General features: G+C 42.3%; 1 protein-coding gene across 14 annotated transcripts in view; it reads left to right on the forward strand.

Annotated features, from left to right (window-relative positions):
- SCN8A (sodium voltage-gated channel alpha subunit 8) overlaps window positions 1-15,538 on the forward strand; it is a 178,836-nt gene that overhangs the window by 112,129 nt on the left and 51,169 nt on the right. For 7 of the 14 annotated variants that reach the window (XM_070495305.1, XM_070495307.1, XM_070495306.1 and 4 more), the window contains 2 exons: window positions 348-743; window positions 12,872-13,004. In XM_070495305.1, the coding sequence (XP_070351406.1) occupies window positions 348-743; window positions 12,872-13,004 (529 nt within the window). The other 7 variants (XM_070495309.1, XM_070495312.1, XM_070495308.1 and 4 more) reach the window with 4 other exon arrangements.

Here is a 15,538-nt window from a genome sequence, read left to right on the forward strand (position 1 = left end):
GTAATGAGAAATAGACACACTGCTGTGTTTCCCAGTAGATTCACCACGGAGAGCATGAGATAAAAGCATCGTTTCAATGCATGAGTGAACAGTGAGTAGAATTTTTGAATGGTTAACTGGTCAAAGACGGGTATATCTCAAGGGTATGGGGCAGGGAGAAGTGAGTAATAATGGATGTTGAACAGTAGTAGAAAGCCTCCAGAAGTGCTTTCTGGAAATGCTGGTGGTCTGACAATGGGAAGGCAAGGATGGAGCCAGGTCGGGGAAGTAACAGCCTTTGCTCAGCCTATAAGGGGTCAGCTTCCCGTCTCACGCCTGCCCCTCTCTCTCTCTTGCTGTCCCTACAGTCACTGCTCAGCATTCCAGGCTCGCCATTCCTCTCCCGCCACAACAGCAAAAGCAGCATCTTCAGCTTCAGGGGGCCCGGGCGGTTCCGGGACCCGGGCTCGGAGAACGAGTTTGCGGACGACGAGCACAGCACGGTGGAGGAGAGCGAGGGCCGCCGCGACTCGCTCTTCATCCCGATCCGGGCGCGCGAGCGCCGCAGCAGCTACAGCGGCTACAGCGGCTACAGCCAGGGCAGCCGCTCCTCGCGCATCTTCCCCAGCCTGCGGCGCAGCGTGAAGCGCAACAGCACGGTGGACTGCAACGGCGTGGTGTCCCTCATTGGCGGCCCCGGCTCCCACATCGGCGGGCGGCTCCTGCCAGAGGTGAAAATAGATAAGGCAGCTACTGACCACAGTGTAAGGAAGTAAACAAGTAGACCGAGGCTAGGCATGGCAGTCCTCCCTCCCTCTTCTCTCCCTGCTCTGCCCATTCCACCTGGTCTCTCCCAGGCTCGGCCCGACTCTTGTTTCTACCCCTAGCCGTTTCCGTTTCCTCCCTCCTGGTTTGGTTCTCTTTCTCTCTCCGTGTGTTCCCCTTCACTTTATTCCTGGCTCCATTTCCCCCTTCTTCCATCTTCTGACTTTTCCCTTCCTCCCCATCAACTCTTTTTATTTTACCTCTTTTCTTTCTCGCCGTCTTTGCAAGTCCGTCTGCCTCCCTGTCCCTCCGCCCACCTGCTCTGACTGAATGCCTCTGGCCGACGGATCCTGCCCGGATGGAATGGGGATGGCCTCCTGCCACCACCAGTGACCAAGTCTGAGCGGGTTTGGAACTGCCATTGCTTCTCTCCCCGCCCCCCAAGTCCTCTCCTCTTAGGGAAACAGCTTGGAATTTAAAGCACCTTTCTATTTAAAAAAAAAAAAGTGATATAGTTTTGAATAATTTTCCGTCTCCTCTACAAGAATGAGATGGGATTTTTCCAAAGACAAACGCGTGTAGCTCATGCTGAGGGTGGGAGGTGTGCACCGGGGAGAGCCAGGCACCGGAGAGGTTAAGGAAACCAACGCACAACTGGACCCAGACGTTCCAGAGGGACTGAAATGGAGATAAATCAAAGGAGGCAAAAGGAGGAGGTTGGGGCAAGAACACATGGTGTATGGGGGAGGAAGAAGAAGAGAAGCAAAAGATGAATTTGAAATGTAATCAAATGTCAGGCTCTGGAGGAGTTGCGTATAATACCTTCACAAAGTCACTTGTCTAGGGGTTTGGAGAAGGGCTCCCCTCTTTGGGAAAAGCCATCTCTTAACATTTCTTTAAATTCTAAGCTGTTTACACCTTTTTTCTAGTTTTAAATTGTTATAACCTTAATGATCTTAATCCTTCCTCCCTGTAATTCCTTAACTTTCCCCAGTCCCTCCTTAGCTGGTATAAGCTCCTTGAGATAGCATGTCAGACCGTTTTGTTTTAACACCTGAGTTTCCTCTAACACAGCATGAAGATAGCCAATTCTTTAATTAGCATGATGCATGTGTGGAGGAAAACCGGACGATCAAGGGTGGAATTATTCAGAATGATCTGTTTTTAGCATTTTAGGATGGTTGTTGACTGTACAGATTATTCAAAAGGCAGTTAGGAGGTGTTTGACATCATCTTTTCCCTCCCTGCCTTTTTATTTAAAAGCAAAATACTTTTCCCCCTTACATTTGTATAGTTCTTTACAAGCTACAAATCATTTTTACATGCATTATTTAATTTGTTCTAAATACGGATTTCGTGAGGCTGATGAAGTAGAGTTTATTCTTCCTGTTTTTGAGATGGAGACACAGGCTCAGGGAATTTGTGCTCCTTGAAGTCACACAGCTCATCAGTGATAGAGCCAGAATCTTAGGCCTTTCAGAAACCTTGTGTTTCTCAGCTAATTTTAAGGTCTTTTCTGCCTAGGCCATTGCTCTGCTGGGGAACCGTAATTTAAGATCAACAATAATAAGAACAATAACTATAACAGTGGTTCCAGAGTTCCCCCCAAACCAGATAGTTGGCCACAAATGTTATAGATGATATCTTTATTTTAAATAAGTCGTAAGGTAAATTTTGGGCTCCCCAGTTAGATAGATGATTATATTCTCGGAAAAAACAGCTGGTATCAATGGAGAATGAGGGATGGGTGCGCATGGACGGTACAGTTGGGGCAACTCAAATGTTGAGAACCAAGTTAAATTTTGATATCCTGGTAGTTTTTAAAAATATTGAAGCCAAATAATACATCTTGCTATTTCTTTGAAAAGAAGGTATTAGGAAGGTGTCCAGGAAGAAGGAGCTTGAACTTCAGCTGAAGGCAGACGAGCAGGTGTGGGGTTTGTTTTCGTTTCTTTCGCAGCTTCTGTTATACTGTGTGGGAGACAAATTGGAGAGGCAGTTGAGCAGATGGCTGTGGAGTGTAAGGCTCTGCACTGCCTTATACTGTGGCCTTCAGGGTGCTACCTTCCAGTTTGGAGGGCCTGTAAGCGCTTAGGAGATCCTTTGCAGTGGTCCCAAGTGATGATAACGACAGACTGGAGGATTCCCAAGGCCAGGAGGCCAGATCCCAAAGTGGCAGCGAGGTGAGGTGGGAGGACTATCTCATTCCCAAGGGCTTCACAACTAGGAAAAACTATTTTGTTAGAAGCCATAAAGAAGCACTTGCTAATTGATAACAATACGAGGAAATAGCTAAGTTGCATTAATAGGCCAAAAAGACAAAACCAAACCAATCCAGAATGCACACAGTTTGCAGACAGAATGACACCAGAACCCCATAGAGACAAGCTGCGTGCAGAAAGAAGATGAATGACTAAAAGTTAACAGTAGTTGCCGTTGGGAGGGGAAATTATTGGTGACTTGTTTCTTCCTTACACTTTCCTGTTTTCTACAGTGGGCATAATAATTACAGCTCAGCATATCGAGTTCTTACTATACTATGCTAAGCACTTTGTATGCAGGATCTCATCTAATTCTTATAACTACCCCATCTGGAAGGTGGTTTTATCCTATTAACAGATGAGACTCAGAGGTTTCATGACTTGTGGAAATGGAACTTGAAGCAAGGTCTTCCTGATGCCAAAGAGAACTTCCTGACCACTTAAAGATTGGCTCCTTGGGGAAGTGGGAAAAAGTCATTTATCATAGGAGGACACGATATATTAATGTCATATTCAGCCCAGGCTACATGAGCCATTAATACCTCTTTGCGCTAGGATGTAGCGACTCTTCCTGTCAAACATTTTGGATGTGTCTCTAGCCACGGATTAACTTGTCTTCGCCTGAAGCGTTAGAGTGCTCCCAGGCAGATGCTCAGGCTTTGTAGGAGCCGCTGATGGTCAACAGGTTGGTCGCACACAATATTAATGCTTAGGTTATGCCACATCTGTATTTTTTTTCTTCAGGCTCAATTTAAGAAATATAATATTCCCCATGGAAAAAAGCTATCACCTCATTAGAGCCTTATTGAAAACTATTTCACATCTTCATTAATTATTCGGTTGTGATTGAATGGTGATGATTTTTTGATAGTTTGGAAATTTTCACTCTTGCTTTTTGCTGAAGCAGAGGATCAGGGGACTTTTCCCATGTCTTCATCTCTGAGCTGGCAAAATAGGTGAGAATCATGGTTCTTCACTCAGAGAGTAAGCACGTGCCTCTGACGATCCGAAAGTCACACGTAACTCAGAAAGCATGTTCTTTAGCTTGCAAGTGTACAAGCATTATCTCATTTACTGCTCACAACCCTACTCTGTGAGCTAGATACTGCTGTTGTCTGCATTTCACTGAGGAGGAAACCAAGGCTTAGAGAAATAAAATAACTTGTCCAGGATTGCACAGTAAGCAGCAGAGTCAGGATTTGAATCCAGGCAATCTCACTCCGGAGCATTAACCGTTAACCATGACACTCTCCTAACTAAAGCTCAAGTGCTTTACTTTATTTACTCACGTGATCCTGGGAAATTAACCTCTCTAAGCCCTTATCTGTGAAAAAGAGGTAAAAGGACCTTTGTTATAGGGCTATTGTGAAAATTAAATGTAATAACATTTGTAAAATGTGGAGCACACTGCTTGGCCCATTTCTTAGTATGCAGAAAGCCAGTTTCCATTCCTTTCTGTATACTTTTTTGGCCTTTTTAGACCTGAGAAGTAGACAGTGGGGTTTCTGCTGAATTGCTTGACTTGGAGAGCGTCAGATTCCTTTTAAGATTCTAAAGATCCTTTGTCTGAGAAGGAGAAATTATTGTAAAATTATTTTAAAGCAGAATACTGCAAAAATTTGAGAAAGGCTTGAACAGGAGATAAATGGCTAGGTTCTAAGACCGCTTCTAAAAATGCTCTAAACTTTAATTCCAAAAGGTGACTGCCTGATAAATTTGCAGTTATGTATTTCCACGTGAAAGCAATTTAGAATCAATAACAAGCTGAGCCTCCCTGGGCAGATCTATAGAAATGTGGTCAGAATCTGCCATCTGCAGATGTTTCAGGATGCCTCTTTGAGAAGGGAGCTACAGTTTAGGAGGTTGGGAGTCAGTGGCTAAATGCCCTAATAAACTTTGCGTTTGAGTTAAGAGAAATGGAACAAATTCGTACTGGGTTTAACATAATTAAGGTTCTCAGTTGCTTCCCCTGTTACTGATAGTTTTGTACCAAGGCTCCTTAGAGGCTGAATTTTTAAAAGGCAGAGGCTCCTGACTTTAAAATGTTGTTCATTCTCCTCCTCCCTCCCCAACAAAACGAAACAGAACAAACAAAAAGTATACACCTCCATTTGCCAAAAAAAATGACCTGAAGAGACAAGGCAAGGGAAAGAAAGAATATGTGATCTTTCCTCTGGTCCTCGAGTCTCAGCCTGATTGAAAGAAGACATCTTCTCCCCACCTCCCGGGTAATAAGAATAGGGCAGCTGAGCAAATAGCAGAGACATACCTCAGAGAATCCAGGTTCTAGAGCAGAGCATAGCTGAAAGGTAGCTATGAAGTTGCTTTACGTGGGAGAGTCTGCTCCACGTTTTCTTCCCTGCAGCTGGCTGTGGTCTGGTACAAGATAACAATAGCCAGCTTTGCTGGTGGGAATGGAAAATGGTGCAGCCATTTTGGAAAACAGTTTGGCAGTTCCTCAAAAAATTAAACATAGAGTTACCATTATGACCCAGCAGTTCTACTCCTAGCTATATACCCAGGAGAACTGAAAACAGGTGTTCACCCAAAAACTTGCACATAAATATTCAAAAGCGTTATTCATAATAGCCAAAAAGTAGAAACAACCCAAGTGCCTATCCGCTGGTGAAAGGGTAAACAGAATATGATATGTCCCTACAATGGAATGTTATTTAGCCATAAAAGGCATAAAGTCTTGATACATGCTACAACATGGGTGAACTTTGGAAACGTTATGCTAAGTGAGAGAAGCCAGACACGAAAGGACACACATTGTATGATTCCATTGACATGAAGTGTCCAGAAGAGGCAAATCCACAGAGATGGAAAGCAGATGGTCGGGGGCCGGGGGCTGGGGGCAGGGACTGGGATCAGCCGCTCACAGCTACCGGGTTTTTCTTTGGTTCTGGAATTAGTAGTGATGATTGTACAACATTGTAAATATACTAAAAACCACTGGATTTTGCACTTTATGTGTACAATTAAATGGTGAATTTTATGTTATGTGCACTTTATCTCAGTTTTTTTAAAAAATGAAAAGATAGAAATAAAGAAACAAACAATAGCCAAGTACCTGGACTTTCAGTCCCAGCTTTCAAAACCTCACATCGGGAGAGGGACTTCAGGAACTACCCACCCATCTTGGTGTTCCGTGTTCCCTGATTTTAACAGATGAGGTTTTCTCAGTAGTACGGATGTATTTTTCTCTGGACACGGTCTTAGCACCTAACTGGTGCTTAGCACTTTTAAGTAATGTTCTTTGCAGGCAGTTTTGGTTTATGTCATCTTAGGCAGTTGACAGTGATCATATATGTTTGCTGTCTCTCCATTAACTAATCTGCTCTGATGAATACTGAGAGACTGTGTATACAAACAGACAATGACCAGACCCTATATACCCTATATAAAAACAGAACAGTCACCCACAACCTGCCCAAGAAGCCAACCTCCTTATCTGCAATAGTAAGCCCAGGAAGCCAGCCTGCTATAAGACCAACTGGCAGGAGGCCAGATTGCCATCTCTAGTGACAATCTGGGAAGCGAAACAGTAACTTCTGTAATAAGTAGCCCAAAATGGCCAGGGCTTGATTGACAACTGACAACTTCCCTAATTTTTGTCCTGCTTCCAACTTAGGTCCAATCAGAGAAAGCCAAATATGCTCCCCTAACCAGTCACATAGGATGCCCCACACCTAGTTAGCCTGCCTACAGCTTCCCCATGCCGACAGCCTTGAGTCAGGGCACACCTGAAGCCTCCCCTTCTTCCACTGTCAAGCTTCCCCACTCCTCTGCCTGCCTTTGAGTCTGCAAAAACGCACGTGGCGGTGGCTGACTGCCTCACTCTGTCAAGCTCAGAATAAATAGCCTTTGCTTTTCTCACTTGGTTGATCTTCATTTATGTCCACAATACAGATATTTACACATTTTGCACTCCATATTCCGTCTCAAAGGAATTCCACTGCATAATCAGTGTCGCAGTAGAACCTTGGGTACCCTCATGCAAGAGTTACCAAAGATGTGGGTAAAAAGGAGGTGGAGAAGGGGCTCTTTGACTCATTGGGGCTTATCCCCTAAACCCTTTACCACAAGACTCTCTCAGAAAGTACGTCTTCTAGTCAGTCTCCTCCGCTTTTCAGGCAACCGCTTCTGACATGTGTCACCGTAGGTTAGTTTTCTCTCATTTTTGTGGATTCATTTATATTATTTTTTATTTGGCGTGTTTCACTCCGTAAGATGTTTTGGAGATACATTCATGTTGTTTTGTCTATCAGTTGTCCATTCTTTGTTATTGATGAGTGGTATTTCATTGTATAAATATACTCCAATTTGTTCGTCCATTTTCCTGTTGGTGGACATTGAATTGTTTCCGGTTTACGATAATATGAATAAGCTAACTGAGAGCATTCTTGCACAACTCTTCTTGTAGACGTATGTTTTCATTTATATTGAATAAATACCTCAGAGTGAACTTCCTGGGTCATATGTTAAATGTATGTTTAACTTCATAAGAAACTACCAAATAGCTCTCCAAAACAGTTACACCACTTTTTAAAAACTCTCACCAATAATGTATAGTTAGAGTTCTAGTTGCTCCATACCCTAGCCAACATTTGGTGATGTTAGTCTTTGATTTTAACATTTTAGTGGGTATAAAATGTTACCGTATTTTGCTTTTAATTTGCATTTCCTTGATGGTTAATGATAATGAGCATCTTTTCATCTGCTTATCAGCTTCTCCTTTATCTTCTTTGTTAATTACTTGTTCACATCTTTTGCCCATTTTTAACTGAGTTCTTTTTATTATTAATTTATTTTTTTATATGGTATGGATACAAGTCCTTTGTCAGATACATAAATTTTTAATTTTGATGAAGTCCAATTTATCAGTTTTTTTTTTTCATGATTTTTTTGCATCCTGTCCAAGAAATCTTTGCTGATCCCCAAGATGGTGAAGATATTTTTCTTCTATAAGCTTTATGGTTTCAAGTTTTACAGTCAGGTCTCTGATTCAGCTCAAATTAATTTTTGTGTATGAAATTAGATAGGAGTCGACCTGGGTGGATATTTAGTTTTTCAGCACCATTTGCTAAAAAGACTTTCCTTTCTCCATTGAATTGACTTAGCATGTTGACCAAAAATCAGTTTTATAATGTTTTTTGCATCTTGTCCAAGAAATATTTGCTGAACCCCAAGATCATTTCCTTGATCTGTTTGTCTTTGCTTATACCAATACTACATTTGTCTACTAGAATTTTGGTAGTGATTGCACTAACTCTATAAGTCAGTTTGGGAAGAATTGGCATTTTAATTATATTGAGCCTTCCAATCTATGCGTGTGTGGTGTATTTCTTCATTTATTTAAGTCTTCTCAAGCTTCTCTCAGCAAAGTTGTGTAGTTTGTAGTGGGAGTCTTGCACGTCTTTCATGATATTTATTCCTTGGTATTTGATTTTTTTTATATACTGTTGTAGAAGGTAGAACTTCTGAAATTTTATTTTCAGGTATTTGTTGCCAGACTATAGAAATACAGTGGTTTTTGTATCTTGTGACCTTGATAAATTAATGTATTGGTTGTATTAGGTTTGGGTTTTGTTTTTTTAAAAATTCCATAGGGTTTTCTACATGCCTGAAAATGCTTTCTGTGAATAACAGAAACTGCAGCCTTTATACCTTTTATTTATTTTTCTTGCTGTATTGCACTGGCTAGGACTTCAGATATAAAATTGAATAGAAGTGATGAAAGCAGGCATCCTTCCTTGTTGCCAGTGTCAGAGGAAGAGGATTTAATGTTTCACCAAAAGGTATAATGTTGGCTGGACATTTTTATCAATGTTCTTTATCAGATTGAAGCTTCTACATTCAATTCCTAGCTTGCTGAGAAATTTTATTATGCAGAGGTGTTGAATTTTGTTAAATGTTCTTTTTCTGCATCTGTGAGATGATGATATGGCTTTACTCCTTTATTCTGTTAATATGATGAATGGCATTGACTTTTTTCCTAATATTAAACTAACCTTGTTTTCCTGGGATAAACCCTGTTGGTCATGATATATTATCCTTGGTATATATTGCTGGATTATTTGCTCATATTTTGTTAAGGATTTCACATCTCTGTTCATGAGGGATCTTGGTCTTTAATTGCCTTTTCTTGTAATGTTTCTGTCAGGTTTAGTATCAGGGTTATGTTAGCTTTACAAAACAGTTGATAACTATTCCTTTATCCTCTGTTTTCTGAAAGAATTTGTGTAACATTGGTATTATTTCTTCCATAAATGATAGAATCCCCTTGTGAAGCCATCTGGGCCTAGAGTTCTCTTTGTAGTAAGATTTTTTTATTATAATTTCTTTCATTAATATGGGCTATTTAGATTTTCTCTTTCTTCTATCGGTTTTGATAAGTTGTATTTTGATTATTTTGTTCATTTCATCCAAGATGAAATGATATAAAGTTCACAGTATATCTTTATTATCCTAATAATGCCACTAGGATTTGTGGTGATGTCCCCTTTTTTATTCCTGAAAATTATAATTTGAGTTTTCTCTCTTTTTTTCTTGATCAGTCTTGCTAAGGGAATTATCCATTTTATTAATCTTTCTTTAAAAACCAACATTTGACTTTTTTGATGGCATGTTGTTTGTCCATTTACTAATTCATTAATCTCTACTCCTATTTTTATTATTTCCTTTCATCTACTTACCCAGGGTTTAATTTGGTCTTCATTTTCTAGTTTCTTGTGGTGGAAGCTTAGAGCACTGACCTTATATCTTTTTCATTTTCTAATCTCATAATTTAAAGCTATAAAATTTTATCTAACTATTTCTTTAGCTGCAGCCCATAAATGTTGATGTATTGTGTTTTCATTATCATCTAAGTATTTTTCTAATTTTCCTTGTTATTTCATCTTTGATCCATGGATTTTTAGAAGTCTGTTGTTTAATTTGCAAATATATGGGGATTTTTCTAGATATCTTATTGTTACCACAAGACTTTTTGATGGAACCAGTTATTTGCATCTATGCTAAATGCTCTTGCCTGTGTAAAAAGATAACATAATGAATTTCTCTTTATTTTCTAAAATCCCCAAGTGTGGGCTTTGAAATTTTCATTTCTTTTTTTTTAAAGATTGGCACCTGGGCTAACAACTGTTGCCAGTCTTCCCTTTTTTTTTTTCTGCTTTATCTCCCCAAACCACCCTCCTCCCGCCCCCGTACACAGTTCTATGTCTTAGTTGCATGTCCTTCTAATTGTGGAATGTGGGACGCCACCTCAACATGGCCTGACGAGCGGTGCCATGTCCGCGCCCAGGATCCGAACCCTGGGCCGCCGCAGCGGAGCACGCGAACTTAACCACTGGGCCACGGAGCCAGCCCCCATGAAATTTTCATTTCTTGGTGTCTTCTTTCATTTACTTCTTTTTTGAAACTTCAGATATATATTTCTTTTTTTTTAAGATTGGCACCTGAGCTAACAACTGTTGCCAATCTTTTTTTTTTTTCCTTTCTGCTTTTTCTCCTCAAATCTCCCCAGTATATAGTTGTATATTATAGTTGTGGGTCCTTCTAGTTGTAGTACGTGGGACGCGGCCTCAATGTGGCCTGAAGAGCGGCGCCGTGTCCGCACCCAGATCTGAACCAGAGAAACCCTGGGCCGCCGTAGCGGAGCACGCGAACTTAACCCCTCAGCCACGGGGCCAACCCCAGATAGATTCTATAACACATCTTATTATGGAACAAATTTTAATGTTATAAATGTTGTCTCCACATATCCCTGCTAATGTAAACTAAAAATTGCTTTAATTTTCAAATAGGTATCACTAAATGATAATCTAATGATTTGACTGGGTCCTTTAGACAGCATTTTTATTAATTCTGTTTTTTTAAGGTTAATGTTATTAAAGTCTGAAGAACTTATATCTTGTTGTTTCCAGCAAGCCCAGAAAACAATAAGATATACTTAGTACCAAAGCCATATTAAATGCAATTTCATCCTTCTTTGTTGAATTACCTGGTCCATTAAATCTTACAGTACCCTGAGGGTCGGCATTATGAAAGTGATCTACCATGTGCTGTAGATTTTCAGAAGGGCAGCTCAGTAAAAATCTAGAATCAATAAATGCCAGAAATAAGAGTGTCCATTACATGAGTCCTTTCTGTGTTCATTTTTAGATGATTGTCATTTTTAAAATGTAGTAGTTTGATCTGATTTATTAAGTGTCATGAATATCAGGCTGAGAATTGGAGCAAAAAGTGGCTTCTCAAAGAAATATACTTTATCATGACCTGAGGTAATGGTTAACAAGTCGTTCTTACATATACAGATGTTGTATCGTAATGCAGCCAGGAATTCCTGAGGAAATCAGTTCTTTTTCCTTTCCATTTCTTCTGTAGCTCTGCCAAACAAACAAACAAACAAATAAACAAAACCCTAAGGTAAACCAATGTCTGAATCAGTGAAACCGTTTGATGAAACACTGTGATAAGATAAACTGTAATCTGCCGGGAACTTTCTTTTTACGGTTCTTAAAATCTAAACGTATATGCAGACAGACAGGCTCTGATGTAGCTCTCCAGAGGTGATTATTCTCTTCTCCAAACAGCTAGGATGGTGCTGGTACTGATCACATGGATGCTTCTCTAACTTCCCACACACAGGCCTCTACCCTCTCCTCTGAGGCGTGGTGACTGTCCCTGCCCTCCTACCTCCACCATGGAAGGGGCATCCAGCCTTACATGGGTGACATGTGAAAGTGGACAACATGGTTACTAGAAAGCCCCCGGTTAAGCCTGATCTGATGCAACCCGTTCAGGTTTGCACAGACAGCACCAGCAAGGGACACTGAGAAACCTTCTGCTGTCATCTGCCATATCAGTATTGCCCACGGTGGAGCGTGTAAAAAGTATTTTGTATAACAGTCTGATGGTGTTTTCTGCTCATTCTCTTTGGTTGGGAATTTGAACATTGCAGGTTAACTCAAAACAAAATTTTAAAAGGATAACGTCAACATATATGATGCAGTGTATTTAATTAAGATAGCAAAACCATGGGCTGGCCTGGTGTTGTAGTGGTTAAGTTTGTGTGTTCTGCTTCGGCAACCTGGGGTTTGCAGGTTCAGATCCCAGGTGCAGACCTACACACTGCTCATCAGTCATGCTGTAGCAGCATCCCATATACAAAATAGAGGAAGATTGGCACAGATGTTAGCTCTGGGCCAATCTTCCTCTCACACACACAAAAAAGATAGCGAACCTTACCATACTTCTTTACAGAGGCTTGGTGGAGATTTAGGGTAGAACTTCAACTTGCTGATGTTCAGTTGGGCCCAGCTGTGGCATTTGGGAGGGGCAGTATGGTAGAATGATGGTGCTTCTACACGTGGAGGAAACAATGTCTGTGATACTCAGTGTGATCAGGGACTTGGCCTTTAATGAAATTTCAAGTAGAGACGAATTTGACTTATTTTTTCATGCGGTCCAGTTCTAGCCAAATGCTGTGGCTGTGAGCCTGGGACAGGAGAGCTCAGGGTCTCCTTCTGGGACATTGCCCCAGCGGATCTGGTCTTTCTACTCGTGCTTGAAACGGAGCAGATGAGGCGTTTGGGTCCCAGCCAGACTCTTGGGTTTGTTGTGGATGTGTACAAACGTAAACGACTTGGTCTTGTCACCTGTAGAACTAAGGATGGTCGATGGCCATCTTGTTCCGTTCTACTTCCTAGGGTGAGTAGGATTGTAGGATCAAAGTAAAAAGATGTGATGAAGAGCATATGTTCTTACTCACACTCTGGACTATCTATCCAGTAAGGCCCAGCCTTAATGTTTAGAAGACTTTACTCACCTGATTTGCTGTTTTGTTTTGTTTTGTTTTTCAGGCTACAACTGAGATAGAAATAAAGAAGAAAGGCCCTGGATCTCTCTTAGTTTCCATGGACCAACTGGCCTCCTATGGACGGAAAGATAGAATCAACAGTATATTGAGTGTTGTTACAAATACACTAGTAGAAGGTATGTGCCCTGGGATGTCAGTCCAAGCTGCTGAGATATAAATGTGTAGTGTGCATGGTAAATATAACCCCTGTCCCTTGGTCTGAGCTTTGCAAAAATTGTCTCCGGGCTTTAGGAATAGAGTCTACTGGTTGTGGAAACCAGCATCCCAAGTCTACAAGCACAGAATCCAGTAAGGACATCAAAGCTGCTGCCACATTGTCCACAGATAGGTAGGAAGTGTGAAGGAACGACACCAATGAGCCAGAGGGTCTCAAGAAGTCTCTGTAGGAGCTGGCCCCGTGGCCGAGTGGTTAAGTTCTCGCATTCTGCTTCGGTGGCCCAGGGTTTCACCGGTTTGGATCCTGGGCACAGACATGGCACCGCTCATCAGGCCATGCTGGAGCAGTGTTCCACATGCCACAACTAGAAGGACCCACAACTGAAAAAATATACAACTATGTACCGGGGGGATTTGGGGAGAAAAAGCAGGAAAAAAAGAAAGAAGATTGGCAACAGTTGTTAGCTCAGGTGCCAATCTTTAAAAAAAAAAGTCTCTGTAGTCATCATCCTGAGGAGCCAGTGGAGTGACGTGAGGCATAAAGGAATGTAGACTGGAGAACTGTGAAGATATAAAATGATGGGATCCCCTTTGTGCCCTCTACCCCAAAACATACCTGCCTCTTTTCCCTTTTAGCTACTCACAACCCCTTTGGTTTTCCCTTGAGGACGATTACTGTGCATTTTGACTGCACCTAATTCTGCCTCTCTTCAGCCACCCCCACATATCCATAAATATATTCGACGTGTGAATAGGTGAGCTGAACCCCTCCTCTTCAGCACCCTGTGCCACAGGGAGCGAGCAGTGCTGTTGAGTCCCAGCAGGTCGGCAGCGACGCTGCTGTCGGGGCCTGACCTCCGCATTCGGTGACTCCCCCATGACTGGGGAACATCTGAAGATTTTCCATTACACCCTAGTGCCACCAGCAAGTGTCAGCCTTCTGTCTAATCGTGGTCTGTATTCCAGGCTCCTCTTGCTTTCCTTGGAGGTAGATTCAGGCGCTGACCAGGTTTTCTCTCATGAGATTCTGATTGATTTCTGCATGAATCTTCTTGGCTTGATTCATGTTGATTTGGCTGAGTTGTCCCACTCTAGATCCAGACTGTTCTTGAGGCCTCAGATTGCTCTTCTTCCGAGTTCAGATACCCGGGCTCACACAACAGTAACCAGAGTCCCAAGATAGGGAGACTCAAAATTATCCCGGTGTCCTTGGGACAAGTTATCTTTTGAGTCATTTATGCCCATTGAGCACTTCTACGGTGTGTGTGTGTGTGTGTGTGTGTGTGTGTGTCGGGCAGGGGCATCTGCAGTGGAGGGAGGATCCCTAGAGAGGAGCTCCCCTGGAGTGTTTACACCTCCAACTATGGGCAGGGAGTTAGACTCTACCCAGACTAATCTTAAGACCGTATCCAGTAAAAGGAATATTAAACTGACTGCTTTCCGCTGCCTGCACAACTTCACTTATTCCTTTTTTTTTACCTTTTTTTTTTAGATTGGCACCTGAGCTAACATCAGTTGCCAATCTTCATTTTCTTTCCTTCTTCTTTCCCAAAGCCCCCCAGTACATAGTTGTATATTCTAGCTGTGAGTGCCTCTGGCTGTGCTGTGTGGGACGCCGCCTCAGCATGGCCTGACAAGCGGTGCCATGTCCGCGCCCAGGATCCAAACCGGTGAAACTCTGGACTACCAAAGTGGAGCGCACGAACTTAACCACTGGGCCACAGGGCTGGCCCCTTAGTCCTATTGTCTTTAATTCCCATTGAGGTCATTGTTTGATAGTTTATACTTTGCAGTTACAGGTGAATAACTGCAGATCATCAGAATTCCAAGCTGGGAAACACTAGCTTAAGAACCTTAGGTAATTTTGTTCTTCCCTTGGAGCTCAAGACAGGATTTCTCTGAGTATCTATGGCCGTTGAGAAAGAAAAGCTAACAACCTCCGACAGGCGTATTTTATTGTTGGCAAAGACATCAGCACAGGAGACTGATGGGTGCAGTGCAGCAATTATTGGTTGATTACGACGTGGCCTAGTACAGGTCTGACAAAAGTAGATGCTGAAAAAGGGTTTGTTGAACTGAATTCTGCTGTGCTTGGCTGATGGGGAGCGCCGGTCCACAGGGTTCCTTTTGGAGGCCTTAGTGCCTCCACCCCTCTCCTGAGTTGGATAGAAACCACGGGAGCGTGACTTGGTCCTTTTCTATTCCCTTTTCTTCCCCTTCTCCCTGTCGCCTTCTTTCTCTCTCCGTCCTGTTCTATTCGTTCTCCACCCTCCACCCACCGACACACACATGAAAAAAAATAGTTTCATGGGTAACTCAGGGGTGAGGGAGGCTGTGCTTGTGTCCTGGGTAGGAAGCCCTTCCAGGTCTTTCTCCCTCCTCTGAGCCCTAATGTTCACAGAGCTTGAGCCTTTCCTCCCTTCTGCTCAGACACTCCCCCAGCCCCTCTCCTGATATTGACTCCCTTTGTTAACGCTGATGAGATGGAACTGCT

Source organism: Equus asinus, chromosome 22, assembly GCF_041296235.1.
Source record: "Equus asinus isolate D_3611 breed Donkey chromosome 22, EquAss-T2T_v2, whole genome shotgun sequence".
In the NCBI taxonomy this organism is placed as follows: domain Eukaryota; kingdom Metazoa; phylum Chordata; class Mammalia; order Perissodactyla; family Equidae; genus Equus; species Equus asinus.